A 27,961-nucleotide genomic window follows, 5' to 3' on the forward strand; every position below is an offset into this window, starting at 1 on the left:
TGTAGGCCTTCTTACTCACACACGCTTTTTCAGTTCTGCCCACAAATTTTCTATGGGATTGAGGTCAGGGCTTTGTGATGGCCACTCCAATACCTTGACTTTGTTGTCCACCTGTTAGGGACAGACGTTCCGCTAGCGGAACGCCTCACCAATATCCAATGGTAGAGCGTGGCGCGAAATACAAATACCTTAAAAATGCTATAACTTCAATTTCTCAAACATATGACTATTTTACACCATTTTAACCTCTCTAGGATAGGTGGCACCAAATCGTCCCACCTACGTAACAGCCAGTGTAATCCCGTGGCGCGTTATTCAAAAACCTTAGAAATGCAAAAACTTCAATTTTTCAAACATATGACTATTTTACACCATTTTAAAGACAAGACTCTCGTTAATCTAACCACACGGTCCGATTTCAAAAAGGCTTTACAACGAAAGCAAAACATTAGATTATGTCAGCAGAGTACCCAGCCAGAAATAATCAGACACCCATTTTTCAAGCTAGCATATAATGTCACATAAACCCAAACCACAGCTAAATGCAGCACTAACCTTTGATGATCTTCATCAGATGACAACCCTAGGACATTATGTTATACAATACATGCATGTTTTGTTCAATCAAGTTCATATTTATATCAAAAACCAGCTTTTTACATTAGCATGTGACTAGCATGTGACTAGCATTCCCACCGAACACTGCCGGTGAATTTACTAAATTACTCACGATAAACGTTCACAAAAAGCATAACAATTATTTTAAGAATTATAGATACAGAACTCCTCTATGCACTCGATATGTCCGATTTTAAAATAGCTTTTCGGTGAAAGCACATTTTGCAATATTCTCAGTAGATAGCCCGGCATCACAGGGCTAGCTATTTAGACACCCAGCAAGTTTAGCACTCAGAAAAGTCACATTTACTATAAGAAAAATGTTATTACCTTTGCTGTCTTCGTCAGAATGCACTCCCAGGACTTCTACTTCAATAACAAATGTTGGTTTGGTTCAAAATAATCCAAAGTTATATCCAAACAGCGGCGTTTTGTTCGTGCGTTCAAGACACTATCCGAAAGGGTAAATAAGGGTGACGAGCATGGCGCAATTCGTGACAAAAAAATTCTAAATATTCCATTACCGTACTTTGAAGCATGTCAACCGCTGTTTAAAATCAATTTTTATGCCATTTTTCTCGTAAAAAAGCGATAATATTCCGACCGGGAATCTGCATTTAGGTAAACAGAGGAAAGAAAATAAAGCATTCGGTCGACTCGGGCACGCGCCTAAGCCCACAGTACTCTGAGCGGCCACTTGCCAAACGGGAAAATGTGTTTCAGCCAGAGCCTGCCTCGATATCCTTCAGCTTTTTCCCGGGCTCTGAGAGCCTATGGGAGCCGTAGGAAGTGTCACGTTTTTGCAAAGATCCTAAATCTTCAATAAAAAGAGCCCAGATGAAACACAACTTGTCAGACAGGCCACTTCCTGCATGGAATCTTCTCAGGTTTTGGCCTGCCATATGAGTTCTGTTATACTCACAGACACCATTCAAACAGTTTTAGAAACTTTAGGGTGTTTTCTATCCAAAGCCAATAATTATATGCATATTCTAGTTACTGGGCAGGAGTAGTAACCAGATTAAATCGGGTACGTTTTTTATCCAGCCGTGTCAATACTGCCCCCTAACCCTAACAGGTTAAAGACTTCGAAGCATGTCAAACGCTGTTTAAAATCATTTTGTATGCTATTTTTCTCGTAAAATAGCGATAATATTCCAACCGGGCGACGTTATATTCATTCATAGACTAAAAGAAAAACATGGAGTCGTCTCGTGCACGCGCACTCCACTGTCATTGTTCCCTGCCTGACCACTCACAAAAACTCCTGCTTTTTTTCGCCCAGAGACTGCAGAGACGTCATTCCGCTTTCTGGCGCCTTCTGAGAGCCAATGGAAGCCTTAGAAAATGTCACGTTACAGCAGAGATGCTGTATTTTTGATAGAGATGCCCTAGAAGGACAACAAATTGTCAGACAGGGCACTTCCTGTATGGAATCTTCTCAGGTTTTGGCCTGCCATATGAGTTCTGTTATACTCACAGACACCATTCAAACTGTTTTAGAAACTTTAGAGTGTTTTCTATACAAATCTACTAATTATATGCATATTCTAGTTTCTGGGCAGGAGTAGTAACCAGATTAAATCGGGTACGTTTTTTTATCCGGCCGTGAAAATACTGCCCCCTATCCCAAACAGGTTAATTAAATCATTTTGCTACAACTTTGGAAGTATGCTTGGGGTCATTGTCCATTTGGAAGACCCATTTGCGATCAAGCAACTTCCTGACTGATGTCTTGAGATGTTGCTTCAATATAGCCACATAATTTTCCAACCTCATGATGCCATCTATTTTGTGAAGTGCACCAGTCCCTCCTGCAGCAAAGCACCCCCACAATATGATGCTGCCACCACCGTACTTCAAGGTTGGGATGGTGTTCTTCAGCTTGCAAGCTTCCCCCTTTTTCCTCCAAACATAACGATGGTCATTATGGCCAAACAGTTCTATTTTTGTTTCACCAGACCAGAGGACATTTCTCCAGAAAGTACGATCTTTGTCCCCATGTGCAGTTGCAAACCGTAGTCTGGCTTTTTTATGGCGGTTTTGGAGTAGTGGCTTCTCCCTTGCTGAGTGGCCTTTCAGGTTATGTCGATATAGGACTCTACTGTGTATATAGATACTTTTGTACCTGTTCCCTCCAGCATCTTCACAAGGTCCTTTGCTGTTGATCTGGGATTGATTTGCACTTTTCGCACCAAAGTACGTTCATCTCTAGGAGACATAACGCGTCTCCATCCTGAGCGGTATGACGGCTGCGGGCTCCCATGGTGTTTATACTTGCGTACTATTGTTTGTACAGATGAATGTGGTACCTTCAGGCATTTGGCAATTGCTCCCAAGGATGGACCAGACTTGTGGAGGTCTCCAATTTTTTTCTGGGGTCTTGGCTGATTTCTTTTGATTTTCTCATGATGTCAAGCAAAGAGGCACTGAGTTTGAAGGTAGGGCTTGAAATACATCCACAGGTACACCTCCAATTGTCTCAAATGATGTCAATTAGCCTATCAGAAGCTTCTAAAGCCATGACATAATTTTCTGGAATTTTCCAAGCTGTTCAAAGGCACAGTCAATTTAGTGTATGTAAACTTCTGACCCACTGGAATTGTGATACAGTGAATTATAAGTGAAATAATCTGTCTATAAACAATTGTTGGAAAAAATACTTGTGTCATGCACAAAGTAGATGTCCTAACCGACTTGCCAAAACTATAGTTTGCTAACAAGAAATGTGTGTAGTGATTGAAAAACGAGTTTTAATGACTCCAACGTAAGTGTATGTAAACTTCCGACTTCAACTGTAGGTTTAGGAATCATTATTTGAATCAAGTGACTTGACAGTCCCCTCTCTTCCTCCTCCTCTTCCCCCCTCCAGGGTTCGATGGGAATATTGACTCCCAAGGAGAGCTGATCCTGCAGGAGTCCTTCCAGGTGTGGGATCCCAAGACTCTGATCCGTAAGGGACGCGAGCGTCACCTCTTCCTATTTGAGATGTCCCTGGTCTTCAGCAAGGAGGTCAAGGACTCTAACGGACGCAACAAGTACCTCTACAAGAGCAAGCTCTTTGTAAGTACAACCTGTCCACTCTTTCATCACAATGTCTGGAACTCAGACTTGAGATCCGCATGCTTAACTTAAATTAATGTCTCCCATTCACATCAATGAATGATTTTCGGAAAAGTGTTGCCTGCGCGGATCTCAAGTCAATACTTTTTTATAAACCCTATATTTACTCTCTTCCTCTCCTGTTCTTTCTCTAACTCTGTTTTTGTGTTGTCTCTGCTCCAAGACTTCAGAGCTGGGTGTCACAGAACACGTGGAGGGGGATCCATGTAAGTTTGCTCTCTGGGTTGGGAGGACCCCCAGCTCAGACAACAAGATGGTGCTCAAGGTAACTCCGACATTATGACTTAACAGTAACCCAGCAAACAATCAAGCGCAATGAATATGTATATATTTACTCCCACTTTTTCCCAAAACGTATTTCCTTAAGTGGGTGTTACTGTGACTTTTAAAGATTTAAGTTCAACCCACTACAATTCCGCCCAAAACGTATTTCTTTGAGTCTGCTTTACCAGGCTTACAGTATGTGTTCGAGTTTGAAGATTTGCATAACAGTTCATGCACTTAGAGACATATCTGTGTGTTGATGCGTTGTGAGTCATGGCACACACACACACACACACACACACACACACACACACACACACACACACACACACACACACACACACATGCTATGTACACTACTGTTCAAAAGTTTCGAGTCACTTAGAAATGTCCTTGTTTTTGAAAGAAAAGCACATTTTTTGCCCATTAAAATAACATCAAATTGGTCAGAAATACATTGTTGACATTGTTAATGTTGTAAATGACTATTGTAGCTGGAAAACAGCCAATTTTTTTATGGAATATCTACATAGGCGTACAGAGGCCCATTATCAGCAACCATCACTCCTGTATTCCAATGGCACATTGTGTTAGCTAATCCAAGTTTATAATTTTAAAAGGCTAATTGATCATTAGAAAACCCTTTTGCAATTATGTTAGCACAGCTGAAAACTGTTGTGGTGATTAAAGAAGCAATAAAACTGGCCTTCTTTAGACTAGTTGAGTATCTGGAGCATCAGCATTTGTGGGTTTCGATTACAGGCTCAAAATGGCCAGAAACAAAGAACTTTCTTCTGAAAGGCCCCGGTGCACAACTGAGCAAGAGGACAAGTACATTAGAGTGCCTAGTTTGAGAAACAGACACCTCACAAGTCCTCAACTGGCAGCTTCATTAAATAGTACCCACAAAACACCAGTCTTAATGTCAACAGTGAAGAGGCGTCTCCGGGTTAGTGGCCTTCTAGGCAGAGTTGCAAAGAAAAAGCCATATCTCAGACTGGCCAATAAAAATAAAATATTAAGATGGGCAAAAGAACACAGACGCTGGACAGAGGAACTCTGCCTAGAAGGCCAACATCCCGGAGTTGCCTCTTCTCTGTTGACGTTGAAACTGGTGTTTTGCGGGTACTATTTAATGAAGCTGCCAGTTGAGGACTTGTGAGGCGTCTGTTTCTCAATCTAGACACTCTAATGTACTGTCCTCTTGCTCAGTTTTGCACTGGGGCCTCCCACTCCTCTTTCTATTCTGGTTAGGGCCAGTTTGCGTTGTTCTGTGAAGGGAGTAGTACACAGCATTGTATGAGATCTTCAGTTTCTTGGCAATTTCTTGCATGGAATAGCCATCATTTCTCAGAACAAGAATAGACCGACGAGTTTCAGAAGAAAGTTCTTTGTTTCTGGCCATTTTGAGCCTCTAATCGAACCCACAAATGCTGATGCTCCAGATACTCAACTAGTCTAAAGAAGGCCAGTTTTATTGCTTCTTTAATCACCACAACAGTTTTCAGCTGTGCTAACATAATTGCAAAAGGGTTTTCTAATGATCAATTAGCCTTTTAAAATGATAAACTTGGATTAGCTAACACAATGTGCTATTGGAACACAGGAGTGATGGTTGCTGATAATGGGCCTCTGTACGCCTATGTAGATATTCCATAAAAAATCGGTCGTTTTCCAGCTACAATAGTCATTTACAACATCAACAATGTCTACACTGTATTTCTGATCAATTTGATGTTATTTTAATGGGCAAAAAAAATATTTTCTTTCAAAAACAAGAACATTTCTAAGTGACCCCAAACTTTTGAACGGTAGTGCATATATTATACACATAATATAATGGCAGACTGACCATCTTAATCTGTCCGTTATATAACAGCAGCATACTCTTGCATAGTTCCAATGAAGACATGAGTGAGTCAGATGCTACTTATGTGTCCACGCATTCACAACATTCACACAGCACTGAAGGGCCCTTTAAATGGCTCCTCGGAAATGACTGAAGTTAAGATGCCAGCATGAGAATTCCTCAATTGTGAAACATACTGTAATCGATTGAAAGGGTCTTACTGAATGAAAGGAACATGACGGAATGTCCTTTGTGTGTTCTGTCGATATACTCTGGTAAACCTAGCAAGCATTTGGATAATTTCTATCAATGAAGGCATCAGGGTTGACTGTATTGACTGAACAGCTCAGAGCGTACAGTTAGTGTTGCATCATAGATAGTGTCGAAAAATTGGGAATGTGTGGACTGAGATCTTTCTGCCCGCCAGTCTGTCTTGACCGTCCGTCCGTCTGTCACCTCAGGCGTCCAGCATAGAGAACAAGCAGGACTGGATCAAACACATCCGGGAGGTAATCCAGGAGCGTACCATCCACCTGAGAGGAGCCCTGAAGGAGCCCATTCACATCCCCAAGGCCACCACAGTCAAACACAAGGGCAGAAGGTACAGTACAGTACTCCACCTTGTATCAACCTCATCACTTCTCACAGTCTTTCTTACAGACCATACAACACCGACTGCATTGGACATTGGTTTTATACATTACAGTTATTGTTCTGTCAATGCCGTAGCACAACCTAACATTAAAGTGCCCCAACAGTATATTATTGTGAGAGCTGCCCTGCCCGATCTTGATTGACTTCTTCTTCCTCTGTAGTCATGGAGAGGACCTGGACAGCCAGGGTGATGCCAGCAGTCAGCCAGACACCATCTCTATTGCCTCCCGTACCTCTCAGAACACACTGGACAGCGACAAGGTGAGTCATCATATGCTGCCCATTGCCTTCCTACAGCTACGCCATTTAAATACGGCCCGTTGCCAACTCCGGAGTCTGATGTAAGACAATGGTCTGCTGCTACAATCCCTGCAGTTTAGGGCTTCACCAACGATGGCTGTTGGTCTCTGTTGTGGAACAGCGGTGGTCTTCACAGTTTCATTTGACACGTTAGACTCTAGAGTGGTCTTTTCAACAGCATTTCAAACTGTAGCCTCTAAATCCAGTCATTTTTAGGAGAGACCGCAACCAGACAAGTTAATTAGAATTGAATATTTCAAGACATAAGTTTAATTTGGACTGGCTTCCTGTGAACCTGTTGACTGATAAGGGACTGTCTGAGAACCAAAATTTCGTTAGACTTTTCCTTTCCATCTCAGAGATGAACATGAGAAACATGGCTCTTCTTCAGGAAGGAGCAGTGTGATTTTATCAGGCAATAACAGCACAGAAGGATATCACTCCTACTCACAGTCAGAGCTATATTCTCTCACACAAACACTCTGCCTCTTTAGGGACCATGTTTCCCTGCCAAAGCTGGACTTGCAGTTATTCTGCTCTATGCAGCTATGCTCCTAATTCAAGGAATTAGGTTCAAATTGACTTAGCCACAGTGGGTTCAGTCCCAAATGCCACCCTATTCCCTTTATAGGGCACTACTGGACAAAAATAATGCACAGCAAAATGAATATGGTGACATTTGGAAGACATGCGTAGTATGTCCCTTTCTGTATGTGTCCTTCCTGACACAGTGTAGCTCTGGTTCTGTCAGGGTACAGAAAACAACACAGAGAGGGTCAGTCAAGGTCACAGAGAGGTGAGGAGGGAGATTCCATGTGTCCTCTCATGTACACTAATGGGCCGTGGTTCCTTTAATGCAGGGCACAATCACTCACAGTCAACTCTCTCTCTTTCTCACTCTCTTTTTTTTACTTTCTCTCCCTCTCTTTCTCTGCCTCTCTTTCTTTGTCTTTCTTTCTCTCGCTCTCTTCCTCTTCGCCTGGTTTTGTGAGATCTGTGAGAGGCAATGACAGAGTGGAGTTGTGTGTCGGCGACGCGTCAACGAGTGTGTCAGCCTCCCACTAGCTGTACCACTCTCTGTGTCAGTGTCATATCTTCAGCCTCTCCTTGGAGAAGGCACAGCTGGTACAGTAGACAAGGAAGGGAGTGCTTTGGCTCTGGTATATAGTACCTAGATAGAATCGTAGGGCCATCGGGCGGAGGGATTATGAGAGTAGGTGGGCCTGCGTGTTACCTCAGGTCAGTGTGGTTCAGTGTTAAGTTAACCTTGTGTCGCGTCGATGGATTAGATTCAGCATCAGGAGCATCATAGAATGAAGGAGAAGAGGACAGAGGACAGAATCATGGAGAACAATAAAAACTCTGGTCCGGTGGCTCAGCTTTTGAACTCGCTGGCTTTGCCTCACTACCAAATGGTATGTATGGATCTCTAGCAGTTACTAACTAGCCATGTCGGTTGGATGTTGGTTGGAGTCTGTAATTGGTTTGATTTGATAGTCATTTGAAGAACGTGTTGTCAGTGTGGAACTGCCGAGGGTGATCGGCATTCTCCTGTAACTGATTTCCCTGTTTGAAACGTCCCTGATGTGCCCATCATCGTCAATATATATTTTAATGGCATATATGGCAGTTTAATGGAAATTTTTTCCCCTGCATCTACTGCTTTAGAATGCCAGAGCGTTTCTTGAGTCATGTTGAGGCATCTGAATGTGTGGCGAGTGACTCACCAGAATGTAATGTTTATGTAAATCTGACATACTCCCTCTCCATCCATCCCTCCCTCTCTCTCTCCCTCTCCATCCCTCCCTCTCTCCAGCTCTCTGGTGGCTGTGAGCTGACCGTGGTCATCCATGACTTTGTGGCTAGTAATGGCAGCAGCTCTGAGCTGACTGTACGGAGGGGTCAGACGGTGGAGGTGCTGGAGAGGCTCCATGACAAGCCAGACTGGTGCCTGGTGAGGACCACGGACCGCTCCCCTGCCCAGGAGGGCATAGTACCCTGTGCCATGCTCTGCATCGCTCACTCACGCTCTAGTATGGAGATGGAAGGACTCTTCAATCACCACCACAAAGGTAGGCCTTGATGTTGGGACTGAGAAGGCTGGAACACACACAGATAGACAGATACAGATACACAGATACATAGACACACTGTCAGCCTTGCTGTTGTGAGGCACCTGGAATGCTGTACAGGAAAAGATGACATGCACACATCATAGGGTTCTAAGCAGGTGTCTGGCGTCAATCTACCGTTAGGTCTGGAAAACACACACACACACACACACACACACACACACACACACACACACACACACACACACACACACACACACACACACACACACACACACACACACACACAGGCACCATCTGCACCTTGGTCCCATGTGGTTTCTAGTGGACGAGTGTGTACTTGCAACCAGTGAAGGATTCCAGGTGCTCTGGTTTACAGTCTGTAGAGAGGTGTTGATGAGACGTGCTGCTGTGGAAAACATATGGATTACTACCTACATTATTCTGTGGGAATTCATATAGACATGACTAACTCTGGGAATTCATACATGCATACATGGCCTGTCTCTCATGGTTCATATTCGTCAGGCACCAAACGGAAGAAAACTGTCTGAAACAGGTCGAGACTACCTGAACTTGTCCAATAAAAAACACATGCATTTTTGTAGATTTTTTTTCATTTCTGTTACAAAACGTTTTGCTACCGTGTGGCCTTCAAAATGACCCTGTCCTTTTGACTGGACAGTGGTTTTTCTTTCTTCAAAGGAGAAGGTGTTTTTGAGCTCTATGACCTGACCCCATTCCAGACCCCAGGGGATGAGATCAAAGAAACCTGGGTGGCACTTGGAGCTTCTGTTCTGTCTTGACTGAGTCACTCAGTAAAGCTTTGTTCCTGTCAGACGGCCCGCCCTCCTCCTGTCCTGGTCTGTAATAAGATAGAGGTGATGTTTGTGTACTGTATACTGGTGGTTTCCATGGTGCGGCACAAGGCTACCTGGGGTGGCAGGTAGCCAAGTGGTTAGAGTGTTGGGCTTGTAACTGAAAGGTTGCTGGATCGAATCTCCTAGCTGACAAGGTCAAAATCTGTCGTTCTGCGCCTGAACAAGGCAGTTAACCCACTGTTCTCTGGTAGGCTGTCATTATAAATAAGAATTTCTTCTTAACTGACTTGCCTAGTTAAATGTTAAAAATCCATGCCGATAGGTTTCCTAAACATTAGGCTCTTCATCATTTTATAGGAGAGTGGGGAATCCAGTATTTCTATTGGCTTAAACCAGGTAGTGTTTGATGCATGTTACACACTTGGATGGTTTTCTCCAACTAATAACAAACAAGGATTTCCAATCCAGTTCTTTATTATTCTGCTACCTTCAAGTTTCATGTGTGCTTTTTGCCAATGTTTTTCCTGAGCTCCTATAGAAGCATCAGAACTTCTTAGATGGTCCGTTCTTATACCCACGCAGCGCCACAGTTTTTCTATGCCCTGTAGTGGCCAGTGAATCGTTATGCAGACTGAAACTACAAACTGCTAAAGACTCCCCTCAGCAGGGCTCCTTTAGAACTAGGAGGATGAACATGTCCTTGGTGCTCCCCTTGTCTTTCTGGTGCTTTGTCCATGAAGCAGAGCATGTAGACCTAGGCCTTTTTCTCAGGGCAGTGAACGGGTTAGGGGTTTGGGAGGAAGATCAGGGAATTCTCCTCTTCCTACTCCCGACTGGTGCTGTCACCCAGATGCATGGCTGGGCCAGAATGAGTGCAGGCTGTGAGCAGAAGGTTTGCCCTGGTAAACGTCTGGGAGTTGTAGAAGGGGATGGATGGATGTGTCTCACTAACTGACAGGAAGACTATTCATTTGTTGTTTTTCCTCATTGCATTCCCCATCCCTTGGACTTAGAACAAAGCCCTTGCTGGCTGGTTGCCTGTGGTGAGTTAGTAGATGTCATAGCTTGTGTAAACCCTACAAGTTCTCAGAAAATGCTGTTGATGTGACTCCTGTGATGTTCTTGCGATGAAGTTTGTAAACTGAATTAGACTAAGTTACTGCTTTTTGGCTATTTTTGTTTTTTCCAACTTTAGTACCATGGACTAGGACAGAGTTCCCCAACTGTCAGCCCGCGGGTGGTTTTATTTGGCCCCCCAAGTTTTCTGCGCAAAAAAAAGAGATATATGTATATATATACATTTTCTGGTTGAATTTTCATTGTTGGACATAAAAGACTGTAAAAACACCAGAAAATCATCTCCAAGAATTTGTAAATCTGTTCCCAAGTATTCCCACGCATAATAGAGAGATTTTGTAATCGTATACAAATAATAATAATTCATAATAATTGATTGGATCTATATAGCACTTTTCTACCAACTGAGGTACTCAAAGTGCTTTAAATAGTAGGGGGAAACTCACCTCATCCACCATCAATGTGTAGCACCCACCTCAGTGATGCATGGTGACAATTGCTGTGCCACAACACTCACCACACATCAGCTATCAGATGGAAAGGAGAGGAGTGATATATGCCAATTATGAATGAGGGGGATGATTAGGTGGTCATGATGGAATGTGGCCAGGTTGGGAATATAGCCATGAAACACGGTCAGGACACCCTTTTTAACGTCCCATCTGAAAGACGGCACCCTACGCAGGACAACGTTCCCAAATGTAATCAAGGTTTGAAATTATGTTTCGTATTTTTGTCAAATATTATATCTGTTTAGGCTTCTTGCGGTCCATCTGCGGTCTAAATATATATATTTTTTATTACGCTCCGGCCCCCCGACCATCCGCCCAAGAAAAAATTGGCCCGCGGCTGAATGTAGTTGAGGATCCCTGGACTAGGAAATGCCACTATGACTGTGTGTCCCCAGCTAGATCAGTGTGGACCGAAGTGTACAGTAGGGGGAATAGGGACCATCAATAAGTTCAGCGTATTTCTAAAATATTTCTAAAATGTGCTAAAGAGTCAGTATGGGACCAGTACGGAAAAAATGTATGAAATTTATGCATTCACTACTGTAAGTCGCTCTGGATAAGAGTGTCTGCTAAATGACTTAAATGTAAATGTAAGTAGCAACATCTCCCTTCAGTTGCTGATTCAACTTAAAACGGTTAACTTCTCGAAGGTACCAGGGAGGCCTTAGCTTTTTTGGTGTGGCGCACGTGTGTGTGTTCCGCGTGCTTGTGTTGTGCACGTTGCACACATGTACGTGTGTGTGTTTGGTTCTTACAGGAAACAGGCTCTGTGGTTAGTGCCCAGAGATCCTGATGAGAAAACACACAGTTGAACAGGGAGAGCTTTGTGTGGGCTGTCTGTTTAACTCCTCCAGCCCTGTATGCACTGCAGGGTAGATTGAGATTTGGCTGTACAAATGTGTGAGAGGCACCTTAGCAGCTACAGACAGTCACACTGCTGAAAGTTCTCTTTGTGCATTGTTTTTGTCAGCAATAAAACTCATGTAAGTGTATTGAGCTCAGCTTTAATAAGGACATTGCAACTGTGCTGAAAAGTAAAGCTGCTACGAAAGATGCTACATTTCTACAGTACATAATGCTTGTGGAAACTGAGCCCATGCTGTTTGAGATCTGGAGCATCTTCTCGGGGTTTTACGGTAAAGTGTGCCATCTGATTCTAAATGTTCCTTTGGGACAGAGGAGGCTTGCCCTCATAGCACAACAGCCCACTCTCTGGGAGAGTAGAGAAGAGAGAGCAGATCCAATCCCACAAACACAGCAGACTGATCTCATCTGAGCTAGAGGATACAACTGCTTCCTATAGCTTTTTCTTAAACTACATGATTCTTTATCTGTTTTCTATAATTATTTTGAGGAATTGGATTTTAAACGGTGTGAGAACTTGAATAGTACCAGGGCAGGTTGCCATGGCAAATGGAATACGGTCTATTTTTGCTGTAAGTCCTCTGTACCATATGAGTTCTCAAGCGGGACCCTCGGAAAACTGCAAATTCTGGCTGCTGGATTTGGGTACGTAACGATACTGTATAGGACCTATATAGAACCCGTCCTTTAAGTGTTCCAGTCCATTAACGGTGTAGAGCAGGCTCCAACTTTGTAATGGATTGTTATTGTTGTGATCATTGGTATAATCAAGTAATACATTTAATTATTGTTTACATTATTTTGCAGCATACCTTTTTCACAGCCTACTGTAGAGTACATATCAATAATAACATCTGTATTGTATGTGAGAGCCTGGGGGATAAGTACAGTAGGCTATTATATTGATTGAATGGGTGTTATGTAGTGGATTATATGGGTGCATAAAAATGATTGAAATACCGTATTAAAGCTGGCACGCTTTGGACTAGATTAAGAGCTTCTGAGTCACATGTGGGACAGACACAGACAACCAGACAGACAGAGAGACAGACCGGCAGGAAGGCATGCAGGCTGGCTGGCTGACTGATTGACTGACTGAATCAGTTAATTGTTAATATGCAGTTGATATGCAGTGGGTGATACTGTGTGTGTCTGTCTGTTCTCCTGTTGACGGAACGAACAGTCTATACAGCTGTAGTAACTGTGTTTGTTCCTGGCGCATCCCACCCACCTCAGTGCTGTCCAAACCCTATCCTCCTCCTCGCCCATTCACCAGGATCAAATAGTTAGCCAGCTTACTTTCCTGAATCATATTTAAAAACTGTGTAGTTCGTATAGCTCATAGAGAAAGATTGACTTGAAATTGAAATGGTATGAATAACTTGACATGATCAATAACCCATAGCTTTCTGATCAACAGTTACATCTGAATGTGTATTGATGTTAGCCGGCTGATTGATCCTTGCTTTGTGATGATCCACCCCTCTGGTGATATTCTTGTCATTGTAGACACGAGGAGAACAGACAGACACACACAGTATCACCCACTGCATCACACAGCTGGCTTGGCCTGTGTGCCCTGGTAGGTTTCCCAGGAAGTGGGCCAGACATCTTAATCCATTTGTAACAGAGGACAGTGAGCCACCACTCTCTGATTGGCTTGGACTGTGCCACACGTCTCATCACTAGGGCTGTCACAATTACCGTATAACCGTGTAATCGACGGTTATGGATGAAGACCATCGTGAGAATAAAATATTGGTCTTAACTGTTTTTTTTAAATCAAGAGTTTTTTGGTTTTCTGGAACGAACACGGGAGAGAGATGGGACTGCCGGGCATTCTTGTGGTTGAGTCTGTTTCCGTGGTAACATGGACAATTAACAATTAACATGATGAAACTTGCTTCTTGCTGCTTCTTGCAGTAAATGTAGAAATAGCTAACGTAGAAATAGATTGAATAAAACATGTTTGGAACCGGGAACCCTGGCAAACTCATGGGTACACTCGCAATGGCTGCCTGGTATTGTGATTAGGGCTGTTATGGTGACCATATTACCGCCACACCGGCGGTCACGAATCATGAAGGCAGTCAAATTCCACGTACCTTTTTATTCACGGTAAATAGGTTTCTCCAAGCTCTAATCACTCTGAACTCAATGCAAATTTAATCGAAAATCTAATCAAACACTTCATGAGAGCCCATGAGCTCATGTTGCGCAACATTTCTATAGGCTATGCAATTGCCTGAGAAAACAGTGATGGCCTCTATTAAAAAGAGGAGGATCCCATCAGCATTCTATAGGCTAGGCCTACTATATTTATTTCTCAACTTTCCTAGAATTAAGCACAATGCTTCTCTTAACAACAGGAATCACAGGAAAAGAGTCCTCCATTTGCTATTTAAGTGCATAGATGACATGTATTTTTTTTCCTGACCCCGTTTCGAGACAGGTGCATGATAATGGTCCATTCTAAATCAAAACAAATTTCACACATATTATTTAGTATATGTAAAGACAAGATTAAATCAAGAACAGTCTGATGGGTGACAATATTAGCCTATCACTTGTGAATGAAATATTATCACTTGTGAATGATGCCCAGCGTAAGGCAAGAAACAATGCATACCTTTTTTTGGTGACTTTTTCAAATCATAGTTCCACACTTTATGTAGCCTATCCCATAGCCTATCCAGCAACCTTTCGGGTACTTGCCCAACACTCTAACCACTAGGCTACCTGCCGCCCCAAAAATAGAATAGGTCAACTTTTGTACTATGGGGGATAGTAGATTGACATAGGCTAGTGCTTTTGTTGTTCGTTAGGCCTACACATCTTGCTGGCTGACGAAAAGTAAATGTGGACAGTTCTTCCAATATCTTCAATATGCGCCTCGGAATTGGATAAGGATGCGCGCAGTTGTGAAAAAGACCCGATGAGGTGAAGGAGAGCAATGTGAGTGAGAGGTGCTTCAGAGCACGCAGGGAGAAGGGAATTACAGTTATTATATTCAGCCCAATGGCACAACGGCCACTGGACAAAAAGGCATGTATTTTCTTATGGGGCATTACGGCCACACAAAGGGGATGCTGCCGGGAAATTCAAGGCATTATCAAGTGCTTGTCAAATTGTGAAGGAGAGACTGATGAAGTGTGTACAGCCTGCACAAAAAACAAAGCAGACCTCATGCCTTTAATGCAACGTTTTTCAAATCATCATTAGATTAGCGTTATATAGCCTAAGAATATATTAAAACTCAAATATCACAACTAAAGTTACTTAACAACTCTAAATTAAACATATAGGAGTACCTGTTTCTTTGTTAACAGCTCAACACAGAATAGCCACATGTGTGCACTCCCTCAAATAGTTTGGAGAAAATATCCTTTCTATTATATTCAGCTTTGTTCAATTGTATTCTTCATACTATAAAATACTGCCACGGAAATCTAAGCAAATCTTGTCTGCTAAATAAACTAATGTAGCCCACAGCCATATGGCATAGCCAGATCAGGACCTAACATAAGGACAACTCAGAGTATGCTATTCTGTTCCTCTGAAATATACTTTTCTTCACATCATGTTTCTTTAGACCTGTCTAAAATAAATAATCGATTTATCGTGATGGTGTAAGCTGTATTACATGGATTTATTAAATGTAGATGTTCCAAATGTTTGCATCAGTGTCTTGTAGGCTATGTGTGGAAGCCAGGAAATGCAAAATGTGTTTAGGTTAATTAACGGTTAATTACCGCCACAGCCCTAATTGTGATGCAATAATTTCCATGGTAATGTAGAATATTCATTCATGATGTGGCTCATGCAATGGAATGTATTTTTTGTAATGTAAGTTGAGTTGAATCAACAAATCACAGCACATATTGATGGGACACTTCCTGCTTTTACTTCCTGTACATTCGCAATGGCTGCCAGTCCAGCCATTATGCCATCATTGACTTGATTGGGGACGCCTGTTCTATTTATATGGCAGCACATGCAGCCAGTGGAGGAGAGGATCATTTTTTAGTTGTTAAAAAATAAATAATAATATATATTATTGTTATTTATTTTTTGCTATTGGAACGGTTATTATGGTGACCGCGGGCATTTGGCTGGCCAATAACCATCATCCAAAATGACATGACAGCCCTACTCCTCACCCCCATTCTGTCTCATACTCTACTGCTGATAGTGACCTGAAATGTACCTGGCAGACAGGGATACCATATTTAGATGTGCTTGAACGTACTGTATGTGTCATGCCAGAACCTATTGTGTCTCCTAATCCCTAGGCTGTTGCTCAGTGGGCTCACATAGTCACAGCAGACCCGGGGTTTGGGACAGATGGCAGTAGTGAGCTCGTGACTGAGGTGACTGATGAAAGACCCCCTGGCGGGATAACAGAGGTCACCGCAGTGCTTATTTTCCTACCCACTACCCAGAGACGGAATGCATCCCAAATGGTACTCTATCCCCTATATAGTGCACTACCTGGTCAAAAGAAGTTCACTAAATAGGGAAAAGGGTGCACAGAGACAGTGTCCCACAGGGGGCATGTCTGTGATGTCTGGGGTCATTTTACAGCCCGCTGAATAAACAATGGACAGGAATGTGTCAAGGTTGGTGACCCTCCTTCTGTTAAATCACTGTCTACGTCTACGAGGACACGCAAACCTCTCAAACCAATATTATATCAAACCAATATTATATCTCGCCCCAGGAGACACTTCAAAGTTAGCTAGTGATGCTGCTTTGTAGCTGTGATACGACTGTAAGATCAGATAATCATTATTGTCTCTGAGGGGAAATTGGTCTTGGACATCTTTGTCTCAACCACACAAAAATACATGAATACAAATACAATATTAAAAGAGAAGTTATGTTGTGTTCACTGAAAATACTGTTGGTGTCCCAGTCGTTCTCCTTCATTCAGTATATGAGAACCCATAGCCCACTTTCTGAGGTGATTGATGGGCTGCCCGCAGCCTGTGAGAGCTCTTCAGACCTACTCTCAAATAGCGCTGTTACACCAGGGGTCAGGCCCCTTGCATGTCTCTGTCCTGTTTGCTCAATATGTGGTGTGGATACACACTCATGTGTAGAACTGTGCACCAGACTGAGTTTTTCCCCCTGCCACTAAGCCACTGGCAGACAAGGCTTTTTAGTGGAAGAGTTCAAAAGCATTTGATGTAAATGTGAGAGATATACTATACCTCCTCTCCACCCTCTCCGAGTTGGGCATCTCCGGCGCGGCCCACGCTTGGATTGCGTCCTACCTGACAGGTCGCTCCTACCAGGTGGCGTGGCGAGAATCTGTCTCCGCACCATGCGCTCTCACCACTGGTGTCCCCCAGGGCTCTGTTCTAGGCCCTCTCCTATTCTCGCTATACACCAAGTCACTTGGCTCTGTCATATCTTCACATGGTCTCTCCTATCATTGCTATGCAGACGACACACAATTAATCTTCTCCTTTCCCCCTTCTGATAACCAGGCGGCGAATCGCATCTCTGCATGTCTGTCAGACATATCAGTGTGGATGACAGATCACCAGCTCAAGCTAAACCTCGGCAAGACGGAGCTGCTCTTCGTCCCGGGGAAGGACTGCCAGTTCCATGATCTCGCAATCACGGTTGACAACTCCCTTGTGTCCTCCTCCCAGAGTGCTAAGAACCTTGGCGTGATCCTGGACAACACCCTGTCATTCTCCACTAACATCAAGGCGGTGACCCGATCCTGTAGGTTCATGCTCTACAACATTCGCAGAGTACGACCCTGCCTCACACAGGAAGCGGCGCAGGTCCTAATCCAGGCACTTGTCATCTCCCGTCTGGATTACTGCAACTCGCTGTTGGCTGGGCTCCCTGCCTGTGCCATTAAACCCCTACAACTCATCCAGAACGCCGCAGCCCGTCGGGTGTTCAACCTTCCCAAGTTCTCTCACGTCACCCCGCTCCTCCGCTTTCTCCACTGGCTTCCAGTTGAAGCTCGCATCCGCTACAAGACCATGGTGATTGCCTACGGAGCTGTGAAGGGAACGGCACCTCCATACCTTCAGGCTCTGATCAGGACCTACACCCAAACAAGGGCACTGCGTTCATCCACCTCTGGCCTGCTGGCCCCCCTACCTCGGAGGAAGCACAGTTCCCGCTCAGCCCAGTCAAAACTGTTCGCTGCTCTGGCACCCCAATGGTGGAACAAGCTCCCTCACGACGCCAGGACAGCGGAGTCAGTCACCACCTTCCGGAGACACCTGAAACCCCACCTCTTTAAGGAATACCTAGGATAGGATAAAGTAATCCTTCTAACCCCCCCCCTTTAAAAGATTTAGATGCACTATTGTAAAGTGGTCGTTCCACTGGATATCATAAGGTGAATGCACCAATTTGTAAGTCGCTCTGGATAAGAGCGTCTGCTAAATGACTTAAATGTAATGTAATGTATTATAACCTTTTAGCCAGCTAGACGAGACAATATGAACACAGAGTAAGTTGTTTGTGTGTCTCCTTCAATGTAATCACACTGATACACTGTGCGACAGCTCTGTACAGTATTAGAGGGAAGGAAAGTTTTACTGGGCACCGTGGCATGAGTGTACTTCCCTCAGGTAAGTAGAGGGAAGGTGGGCCTGTGGGGAGGGACACACTGAGCCCTGTCTCTGTGATGTACTAGAAGTCTAGGTTTGTTCAGGTGGAGATTTGATGCCTGTTTCCTTCCTCCTCTCAGAATGGAGGATGGGGGTGGGTACGGCTGGGCTGGCCTGGAGGTGACTGCTGTACACATCCAGTGTTACTGTAACACATGGTCCTGCTAGCCTACTGCTCCACTTGGTTGATAGGACCCAGAAGCATGACTGAAACAGCCCGTAATGGCACCTTCCTTTATGTCAGTAATATTGTGACACATTTGATAAATGGAGTCAGGATTTCATGGTATGCTGCTATGAGTTATTTATAAGTCGCTTGAAAGCCCTCGGGTTCTCCCCTGCAGACACAGAACACAATTTTCGAAAAGTACAGGGCTGTGTGAACACCTCATCTTCTCAGGCTCTCTGGCTCGGACTCCCACGGCTGGGTTAGACCGAGAGTAGAGTGAACACATGCTTTATATCAGCAGGATATTACACTACAATATATAGGTCTCCTGAAGCCATTTTAACTAAGGACTGTGATCCCCCTCAACCCCCCCATCCACGCCACTCGGTGACACACATGTTCACTGTCACGAAAGACCCACATGTGAAGTGTCTATCAGAATATACTGTAACTACATACAATGCTATTCCCCACAGAGTGAAAAGAGGAGAGGAAGAGTTTTTTTTCAATTTCACATCTTTTATTTCCAAATCAGTTGAATGTATTTTTAAAGAAATGCACAGTGTCCATAAACAGGTCTTGAGGTATTGAGACATTAGTTGGAGTTGTCAGAGCAGTCGGAGAAGCGCAGGGCATCCCTTTTGCTCTTGTCACCAGCAGCCTCCTGCTTGCCGTACATTGTCTTCTCCATGGTCCTCCTCCCCATGCAGCTAAGGAAGGCACAAGACAAGACGTACCAATCGGTGTGGTCTATTAATACATGTTGCTATGAGATTAACATTTTAACCTTCAATTTCATGTTATATGGAAGTGAGTTCTGGCCCTTATCCATAGTTGACATGATCTATTTTCGGTTCCAAGCACCCTATCATTTAGTTACGCATGAGGCTAAGAGTTGAGACTGACCTGATGAAGTCCTCCATGGCGTCGAGGCGCTGCTCCATGCCCTCCATCCTCAGCAGAACCTTCTCCTGAAGCTCCATCATCAGCAAAACCTTGTTGCTGTCCCCTTTAGCCTGGCACTGGAGCAGACCTCCTTTCCCTTGGCCTTGCCTTGTCCACTTCCTCCTGCTGAGCCACAGGCAAACCAAGCAGATGACCAGAAAGGCCCCCCCGAGGACCAGCATGGTGCTGTCCACGTCAGGCATGGTTATGGAGTCCAGGATGGATGTGTTGTACTCCTCCCTTCTCTCCACCACATGTCTCAACTCGTCTGGTGTGATATCCATGCCAACTCTGGACCAGGTTGGGAGTTTGCAGTGCTGCCCACCAATGCCAATGCACACCATCTTGAGAAGAAGTAAGGCTGAACGCGAGGATGAAGTAGCCCCAAAAGGTTCCTGGGCTTATTTGCTTCTGGGCTCTTTGTACGTCTAGAGATGTGTCAGTCTGATCCAACCGTGTCTGAGGAACGAATGAAGGCCTGGGAAAGTGTCAGCCTCAGATCACCCTCAGCAGTCCCATTGTGACATCATTTGAGTGCCATTTGACATCATTAGACTGTCATGATGTCACAATCCAACCCTGTCTGAGTATCAGAGCCTGAGCCAATGAAATGCAGCCCCAGACCATCTCATCAGACCTATTGTGACATCATAAAGCAGTCAAATGACACCTTGAATCATTTTGTGAAAATGGCACTCTTGAATGCACATCAAAACGATTGTAGCAAACATAGTGCCATCTGGAATGATGAATTAAAACTGTCTATTCAAATACGTCTTAAAACAACATAGTTCAGCTTGGTATCAAATACATCTGGAACTGAAGGGAAGGTTATTAACTCTATTCATACACTGTCTTTCATCTGGCGCACCATTCAGCCTGACTTGTTTGTGCAACATTTTGAAACAGCATGGAAGTAATTTACTGTGCTGTGGCTTTAGGAAAACAGCTGTAGAGACTTCATGAAATCATCCATGGCCTGGCTTGAGAACATCTCCTGAGATTGCTCTTGGCTGCTAAGAGAACCCTTTTCGACATGGCCATGGGTGAATCCTCCTTTTGGCCTGAGTCTCACTGTACAAATGAGAAAGAAAAGTCACACACTCCTCTCTCCTTGCTGAGACCCACTCTACCATATACGATGCACTAGTGCAGCAGCACCCTGTTCAGTCTTTGTATCAGAAAGATAATGCGTGTGTGATCAGTCAATGCCAAAGGCCTGATCAGTACATAATAATCATGGGGTCAATTCCGAGCCATCACCTTCTATCCCACTCAGATTTGTATAGGATTGTTAGAGATTTCTCAGCTCATATGTTGTTGTTTTGAATTGATTGAGTGTTAGAAGTTCTAAGATTCTTTAAAAGGCCTGTCATCTTTTCTCATGGCAGCATACTGTAGGTACATTTTCTTTTCACTGAGCGAGTGGTGCACTGTTGGGGAACCCTGACCCTTCCAGGATGGTCATCATGCCCTGTCAGAAGCTATTGTGGTTAGACCAGTAGGAGGATCTGGTCACACAGAGTTCAGTTCACTGAGAGACAGAGCCAACCGCTGAGAACACAGAGAACTTACTGGACACTTTACTCTAGTGCTGTCAGTGGGCTAAGAACCCGGCCACACAGAGACAGAAGAAACACATGGAGAATGCACTACGTATCCGTCTATTCATCAGAAGTTCAGTTCGGTCATCTCCGTCAGCGTATGAGGCGAGCGCCTATAGACAAACCTTTGGCTCAACCTGTTTTTGAAGGATACACCATTTCTGTGAAGCCGGGACCTGGGCAATCTATCCACCCTGAGTATCATCCCTCAGTTTACATCAGCAGAAGCACACCACACTGCACCACATTTAAACCCACAGCCTCAGCCAAGTCCTCTCCCACACCTCTCAGGGGAGATAGAACCACAGAAGAGGGAGGTGGTGGGCATTCAGCCTAAAGTAGATACACACACACACACACACACACACACACACACACAGAGAATAGCTTATGCAACTTTTATATAATGTTGTGTATTCCATGGTTTTTAAAATGAGGATCATCCAGTTCACTTTCAAAGGAGGAACATCTATCGATAGACGCTTCAATGCAGAGGGTGGACACGCAGTGTTAGGATGCGATGCTCCACTCTAACCATCATGTACTAAAATGGAATGTCTGAGTGTAGATACATAAAGAATTATGCCTCCTAGGTAATGAAGTACCTTGCAAAAGTGCATCTAATCTCATTGGTACCCTCATAGCTGAATTCAGATCCATTCCCAAGATACTGTGCACTGTGACTGACCTCTCCTTCTCGCTCTATCTCTCTATCTCCCTCCCTCTCTCTCTCTCTCTCTCTCTCTCTCTTTCTTTTTCTCTCCTTCTCTTTTTCTCTCTCTCCATGTCTCTCCCCCTGCAGATACCCTGTCTGTGTCCAGTAACGATGCCATCCAGCCTGGCGCCAGCCACACCCTGGGCTTCCACAGCTCCCCGGGGCCCAAGCGACCGGGCAACACGCTGAGGAAGTGGCTGACCAGCCCAGTGAGGCGCCTGAGCAGCGGCAAGGCCGACGGACACGTCAAGAAGCTGGCCCACAAGCACAAGAAGAACCGCGACGGACGCAGCAAGAACGCAGACTCCGCCGGCTCCCAGAAAGACTCGGACGACAACGCCGCCACGCCACAGGACGAGACCATCGAGGAGGTCCGTTCGATTGGTCACCTCTATCACTCATATATCACTTCCTTTCTTTCTCTTTTACATGATCTATCCAACATTAAATCTCTCCCTAATTTCCTTATCGCCTTTATTTGGAGCCGATTGTGTTCTGTTTAGTTGTAAACTCTGTTGTCGTTGTCCCTCTACAGAGGATGAGGAACGAGGGGCTGAGCAGTGGGACTCTGTCCAAGTCTTCCTCCTCTGGGATGCAGAGCTGTGGGGAGGAGGAGGGAGAGGAGGGGGCTGATGCTGTACCCCTGCCTCCCCCCATGGCCATCCAACAACACAGCCTGCTGCAGGCTGACTCTCAGGACGACAAGGTGAGACACAAACACTCACACACACTTAACATGCCTCCATGAGGTTTAGTTAGAGTATATCAAAGAGGGGACAATTGTCTTTCCTGTAAGATATTTTGGAAAATAAAAAGAGACATTGGTAAATCAATGAATGTATTTCTTTTAGACCAGTTTGGCTGAAAAGGTAGATATTTTTATTCACTCATCATCACAGAACAGTCATCATCATCACAGAACAGTTATTGTAACTAGAGCGATAGGCATTTCTTTGACACTAATATAATTTTCTCTTCTTTCTTAACTTTGCTTTAACTTTACCATAGCATTATGTTGATTTTTGTTCTGCCTCTGTTTTGTCTCAGTTCCCGTACCTCTCCATGTAACTGCCTTCGCTCTAGTCACACTCCCCCAACCAACCAACCAACCAGCCCTGGCTTTATTTTACTTCCCAGCCATCCATCCTGTCATGCTATCTCCTCACCCTCGCTGCCCTATGTTTTCTAGGACTATTGTTGCAGAGGTGACAAATACTCCATTTGCTGTAGTTAGTGAAGTTTGACTAGAACTGACTGACTACCCCTTTAAAGACCTGGCCTTGTTTAGTTTAGCCTGTTGCTATTGTTTAGCCAGACTAGCTGTGCTTGTGACTCGCCTGTTGCCCAGGTTACCCCTGTTGTAATGGAGTATTTAAAAGCACATGTACATTGTTCAGTCATATTCTCCACTGTGGTGCCAGTGCTCAGAAGCTTGCTCCAACCAACCCCAACCCCCACCTCGTCCCCTGTATCCTCCATGCTAGCCTGGCCCCCACTAGACCTCTATTTGGCCCCGATTAGGGAGACCACACCCATTCCTTATGGGGACATTTGGAATGCCGGGCGGTGTCAAAACACGTCAATGGTGAGCTTCTCTAAGAAATGAATGTATGATGAGGTGATGTCATCATGTGCTGTAATATGTAGAAAAATATTTAATACAGTGACAAATACTTTACACAAAATATGAATCAAATGTAGATTGTAATTTTTTTATATATATATATATATATATATATATATATATATATATATATATATATATATATATATATTATGTTTACACTCTACATTTGATTAATATTTTCTGTAAAGTATTTGTCACTGTAAAGAGTAAGATGGTAAGACCCAGCCATCCATATTTATTTTATTTTTTTTAACTTGAAACTGTATTTTTGGTTAAGGGCTTGTAAGTAAGCATTTCACTGTAAGGTTGTATTTGGCGCATGTGACAAATAACATTTGATTTGATTTTAATATTAAACCACACACACCTCTCTCTCTCTTTCTGTCTCTCTTTCTCGCTCTTACACGTTCTATACTTTCTCTGGTTCTCTCTCTCGCTCTCACTCTCTCTCTACTTTCTCTGTCTCTCTCTCTCACGCTCTCTCTCCTTTCTATGTCGCTGTCTCTCTCTCTCTGTCTCTGTCCTTCTCTGTCTCTCTCCCTCCCTTCCAGGCGGCCTCTCGTCTATCGGGCCGACCCAGTAGTTCAGAGACACCCAGTGCGGCTGAGCTGGTCAGTGCCATCGAGGAGCTGGTCAAGAGTAAGATGGTAAGACCCAGCCATCCATCTGTCTACCACACCGCTGTCAGTTACACACACACACACGCACAGACACACACTGCCAGCTCAGCTCAGGCCAGTCTGGTGCCAGGGTGGATGTGTGACGGTGCCATGGCCCACCAGTCATCTGTGAACCATTTGAGTCACCACACCAACTGACAGCTTCTAGACACAAGACCTGGCACAGCACGTTAATGCTGCCATACTTTGTCACACCCTCATAGCAGCAACACCACTGCTCTCTCTGCTAGCACAGTGATTGTATGGAGAAGCTCAGCTTACTCACTGCATGTGCACAATGAATATACAGTAAGTGCTCTCTCTCTCTCTCTCTCTCTCTCTCTCTCTCTCTCTCTCTCTCTCTCTCTCTCTCTCTCTCTCTCTCTATCTCAGTCCCTGGAGGACCGTCCCAGCTCTCTCTCTGTGGAACAAGGGGACAGCAGCAGCCCCTCCCTCAACCCCTCCGACAACTCCCTCCTGTCCTCCTCCTCCCCCATCGATGAGATGGACGAGCGCAAGTCGGGTTTCCTCAAGAGACGCCAGTGAGTTCAGTTTCACTCCGCAACGTCTCATACGTAGAAATAGAATGACTAGAAGGGTCGCCCTCATTCAAGTCAATGAGGCCGTAATGGGTGGACCGGTGAAGGCCCCTTTCTAGTCATTCTATTTCTATGGTCTCACAGCCTACAATATGCCCTGAGCCATCAGATAAAACTGTCCTGTGGTGGTCTAGCTAAACAATCCTCTCATTGTTTACTTCACCTCTCTCCCCTACAGCTATGTGTTACTGGAGCTGGTGGAGACAGAGAGGGACTATGTGAGAGACCTGGGTTCAGTGGTGGAGGTGAGAACACATCCTTTCTTACTTTACTGTAGGCCCATAATCAATGACTCACTCCTCTCCATCACACTCTGTTCACGTTTTAGACTTGGTCAAAGTGCTAGGTCCCGTCCACAAAACAATCCCTAATCCTTACGACTCCTAGGCTCTCCATATGAATCTAAATGAGCTGAATAGGTAAAAGCAATATGGTAACAGCTCCACCTTGCCCTCTAAACATAGTGCATATACCTATCAGATCAGATCACCACAAGTGCCCTAAGGGCCAGAGGTTGTTTGTGGACAGGGCATTGGAATAGTATTGGCTGAATTTGGCGCTGTGTCTAGTCCTGTGGTCACCTGAATGTCTTATCTCCCCTTCAGGGCTACATCAGCAAAATGAAGGAGGACGGCGTACCAGACGACATGAGGGGAAAAGACAAGATAGTGTTTGGGAATATCCACCAGATCTACGACTGGCATAGAGAGTAAGACGAGAATAGTACCTACCTACAGTACTAGCGTTATTATTAGATTGACTTTTATATTAGTATATTTCTCACAATACTCTTCTCTGATTGGCCACAGCTTCTTCCTGGGAGAGCTAGAGAAGTGCCTGGAGGACCCTGATAGGCTGGCTCCCCTGTTCGTCAAACAAGTAAGAGAGATTTGATGATTTTCATTGGCCAAAATATACCATCAGTAGTGGATGTCACTGTGCTGTGCATCATAACATGGTTAGTGCTAAACCCTAACCTTAACCCCTAACCTTAACCAAAACCCCTAATTTGAAATGAAATGGGGTAGGGACATCCCAAGGATTACGGATAGCAAGGACCATAATACCACTTCCTCACCATTTCCCTTGTTTTGTTTCCTTGTTTTCCTGCTAGGAGCGACGGTTACACATGTACATCGTGTACTGTCAGAACAAGCCCAAATCAGAGCACATCGTGTCTGAGTACATAGACACTTACTTTGAGGTAAGAATACACACACTCCCTTCACCCCACACATAGCCCGCAAGTGGGTTTATTCCAGTCTCGAACGGAGCATATATTTCATCATAAGAACCTCATTGTTTCCTGTTCTCATACCTTGTGTTATATTTTTACGCAGTCCTTTGTTTTTACTGTGTGCAACTAAATCTAATGGCTCCGTGTATTTTAGGAGCTCAAGCAGCGTCTGGGCCACAGACTCCAGATCACTGATCTTCTCATTAAGCCTGTGCAGCGCATCATGAAGTACCAGCTGCTGCTGAAGGATTTACTTAAGTTCTCCAAAAAGGCTGCAGTAGATACTACTGAGCTGGAGGTAAGAACTACAATCTGGGTTTGATTTGATGGCCTTCCGCCCCTAATAACATGGACGAGCATTAATATTGCTATGATTTTGTTTTTATCTAAAAGTTATACTTGTTATAAAGCTGCAATTATGTTTTCTTTTCCTCTAAAATTGTGTTTTCTATCTTCTCTGTTTCTCCCAGAAAGCGGTGGAGGTCATGTGTGTTGTGCCCAAAAGATGCAACGACATGATGAACGTTGGGCGTCTCCAAGGCTTTGACGTAAGACTCACAGGCTCTGTCTTCTTCAGGGAATAGAGAATGTAGTTTTTCAGTTCTATCTGGCTCAGTTTAGAAGGTCACAAATTCTCCAAAATAGCTTACTTGAATTTGATTTCAGCCGTTAAGTCACATGGATCATATGATAAATGGGAGAAGGGCTTGGGTTTGCTCTCGCTCTCTCTGTTTTCACTCATTGTATTATATGATAATAGCATCCATATAATATGCATATTTCATCTGAGTGGCTAAGAATAAGTCTGAGGCTGTCTTCTGTCCTCCCTACTTTTATTTGTATGTATTTTATTTAAAGGTCCAGTACAGTCAAAATTCTGTTTTGCCTGTTTTTTTATATCAAACTGACACTGTAAACGTATGAACAAATTTGATTAGAGTTATTTCCTGATAGTTGCTGATTCAAAATACAATCTACACAGGACCTTCTAATCAGCAGGTTTGCATGTGTGGGATTTTTGGCTTTCCATGGTGACATCACCATGCGTAAATTGGTTAATAGACCAATAACAAAGAGAGACCAGCCTGGCACCAGCCACACAAAGACCTCTCTGCCAATAACAGCTAGTTTTCCCCTCCCCACTTAGATGACTCCTAGACACTCTTAGCTAAATTCTTGCTTGAGAAATAGTGTTTTGCTAAAAGTTACTTTTGCCCATTTGAATGGAAATCTTTTACAGTATGGTACTTACCCAGAAATAATTTGATATGGATATAAAACAGCTGCATTGGGCCTTAAACCTTTATTTAACCAGACAGCCAATACATTGGTATTCCCCCATGCAGGGCAAGATTGTGGCCCAAGGCAGACTGCTGCTCCAGGACACCTTCATGGTATCAGATCAGGACGGGGGGCTACTCACAAGGATGAAGGAGAGGAGGGTCTTCCTCTTCGAACAGATCGTCATCTTCAGTGAGCCCCTGGACAAGAAGAAAGGCTACTCCCAGCCGGGATACCTCTTCAAGAACAGCGTTAAAGTATGGCGCATCGATCGTGATCATCTCCCCTAATCAATCCACTTAGATCATATTACAGTGGATGTATTTT

General features: G+C 44.1%; 1 protein-coding gene across 7 annotated transcripts in view; it reads left to right on the forward strand.

Annotated features, from left to right (window-relative positions):
* Positions 1-27,961, forward strand: part of LOC106579830 (triple functional domain protein) — a 138,509-nt gene that overhangs the window by 98,098 nt on the left and 12,450 nt on the right. For 5 of the 7 annotated variants that reach the window (XM_014160062.2, XM_045702163.1, XM_045702176.1 and 2 more), the window contains 16 exons: positions 3,491-3,681; positions 3,905-4,006; positions 6,316-6,455; positions 6,670-6,769; positions 8,625-8,880; positions 22,319-22,602; positions 22,767-22,937; positions 24,410-24,505; positions 24,911-25,059; positions 25,295-25,361; positions 25,722-25,825; positions 25,926-25,995; positions 26,231-26,320; positions 26,508-26,651; positions 26,824-26,901; positions 27,700-27,891. In XM_014160062.2, coding sequence (XP_014015537.1) covers positions 3,491-3,681; positions 3,905-4,006; positions 6,316-6,455; positions 6,670-6,769; positions 8,625-8,880; positions 22,319-22,602; positions 22,767-22,937; positions 24,410-24,505; positions 24,911-25,059; positions 25,295-25,361; positions 25,722-25,825; positions 25,926-25,995; positions 26,231-26,320; positions 26,508-26,651; positions 26,824-26,901; positions 27,700-27,891 — 2,234 coding nt within the window. The other 2 variants (XM_045702180.1, XM_045702179.1) reach the window with 2 other exon arrangements.

The sequence above is a fragment of the Salmo salar genome, chromosome ssa02, assembly GCF_905237065.1.
Source record: "Salmo salar chromosome ssa02, Ssal_v3.1, whole genome shotgun sequence".
Classification (NCBI taxonomy): domain Eukaryota; kingdom Metazoa; phylum Chordata; class Actinopteri; order Salmoniformes; family Salmonidae; genus Salmo; species Salmo salar.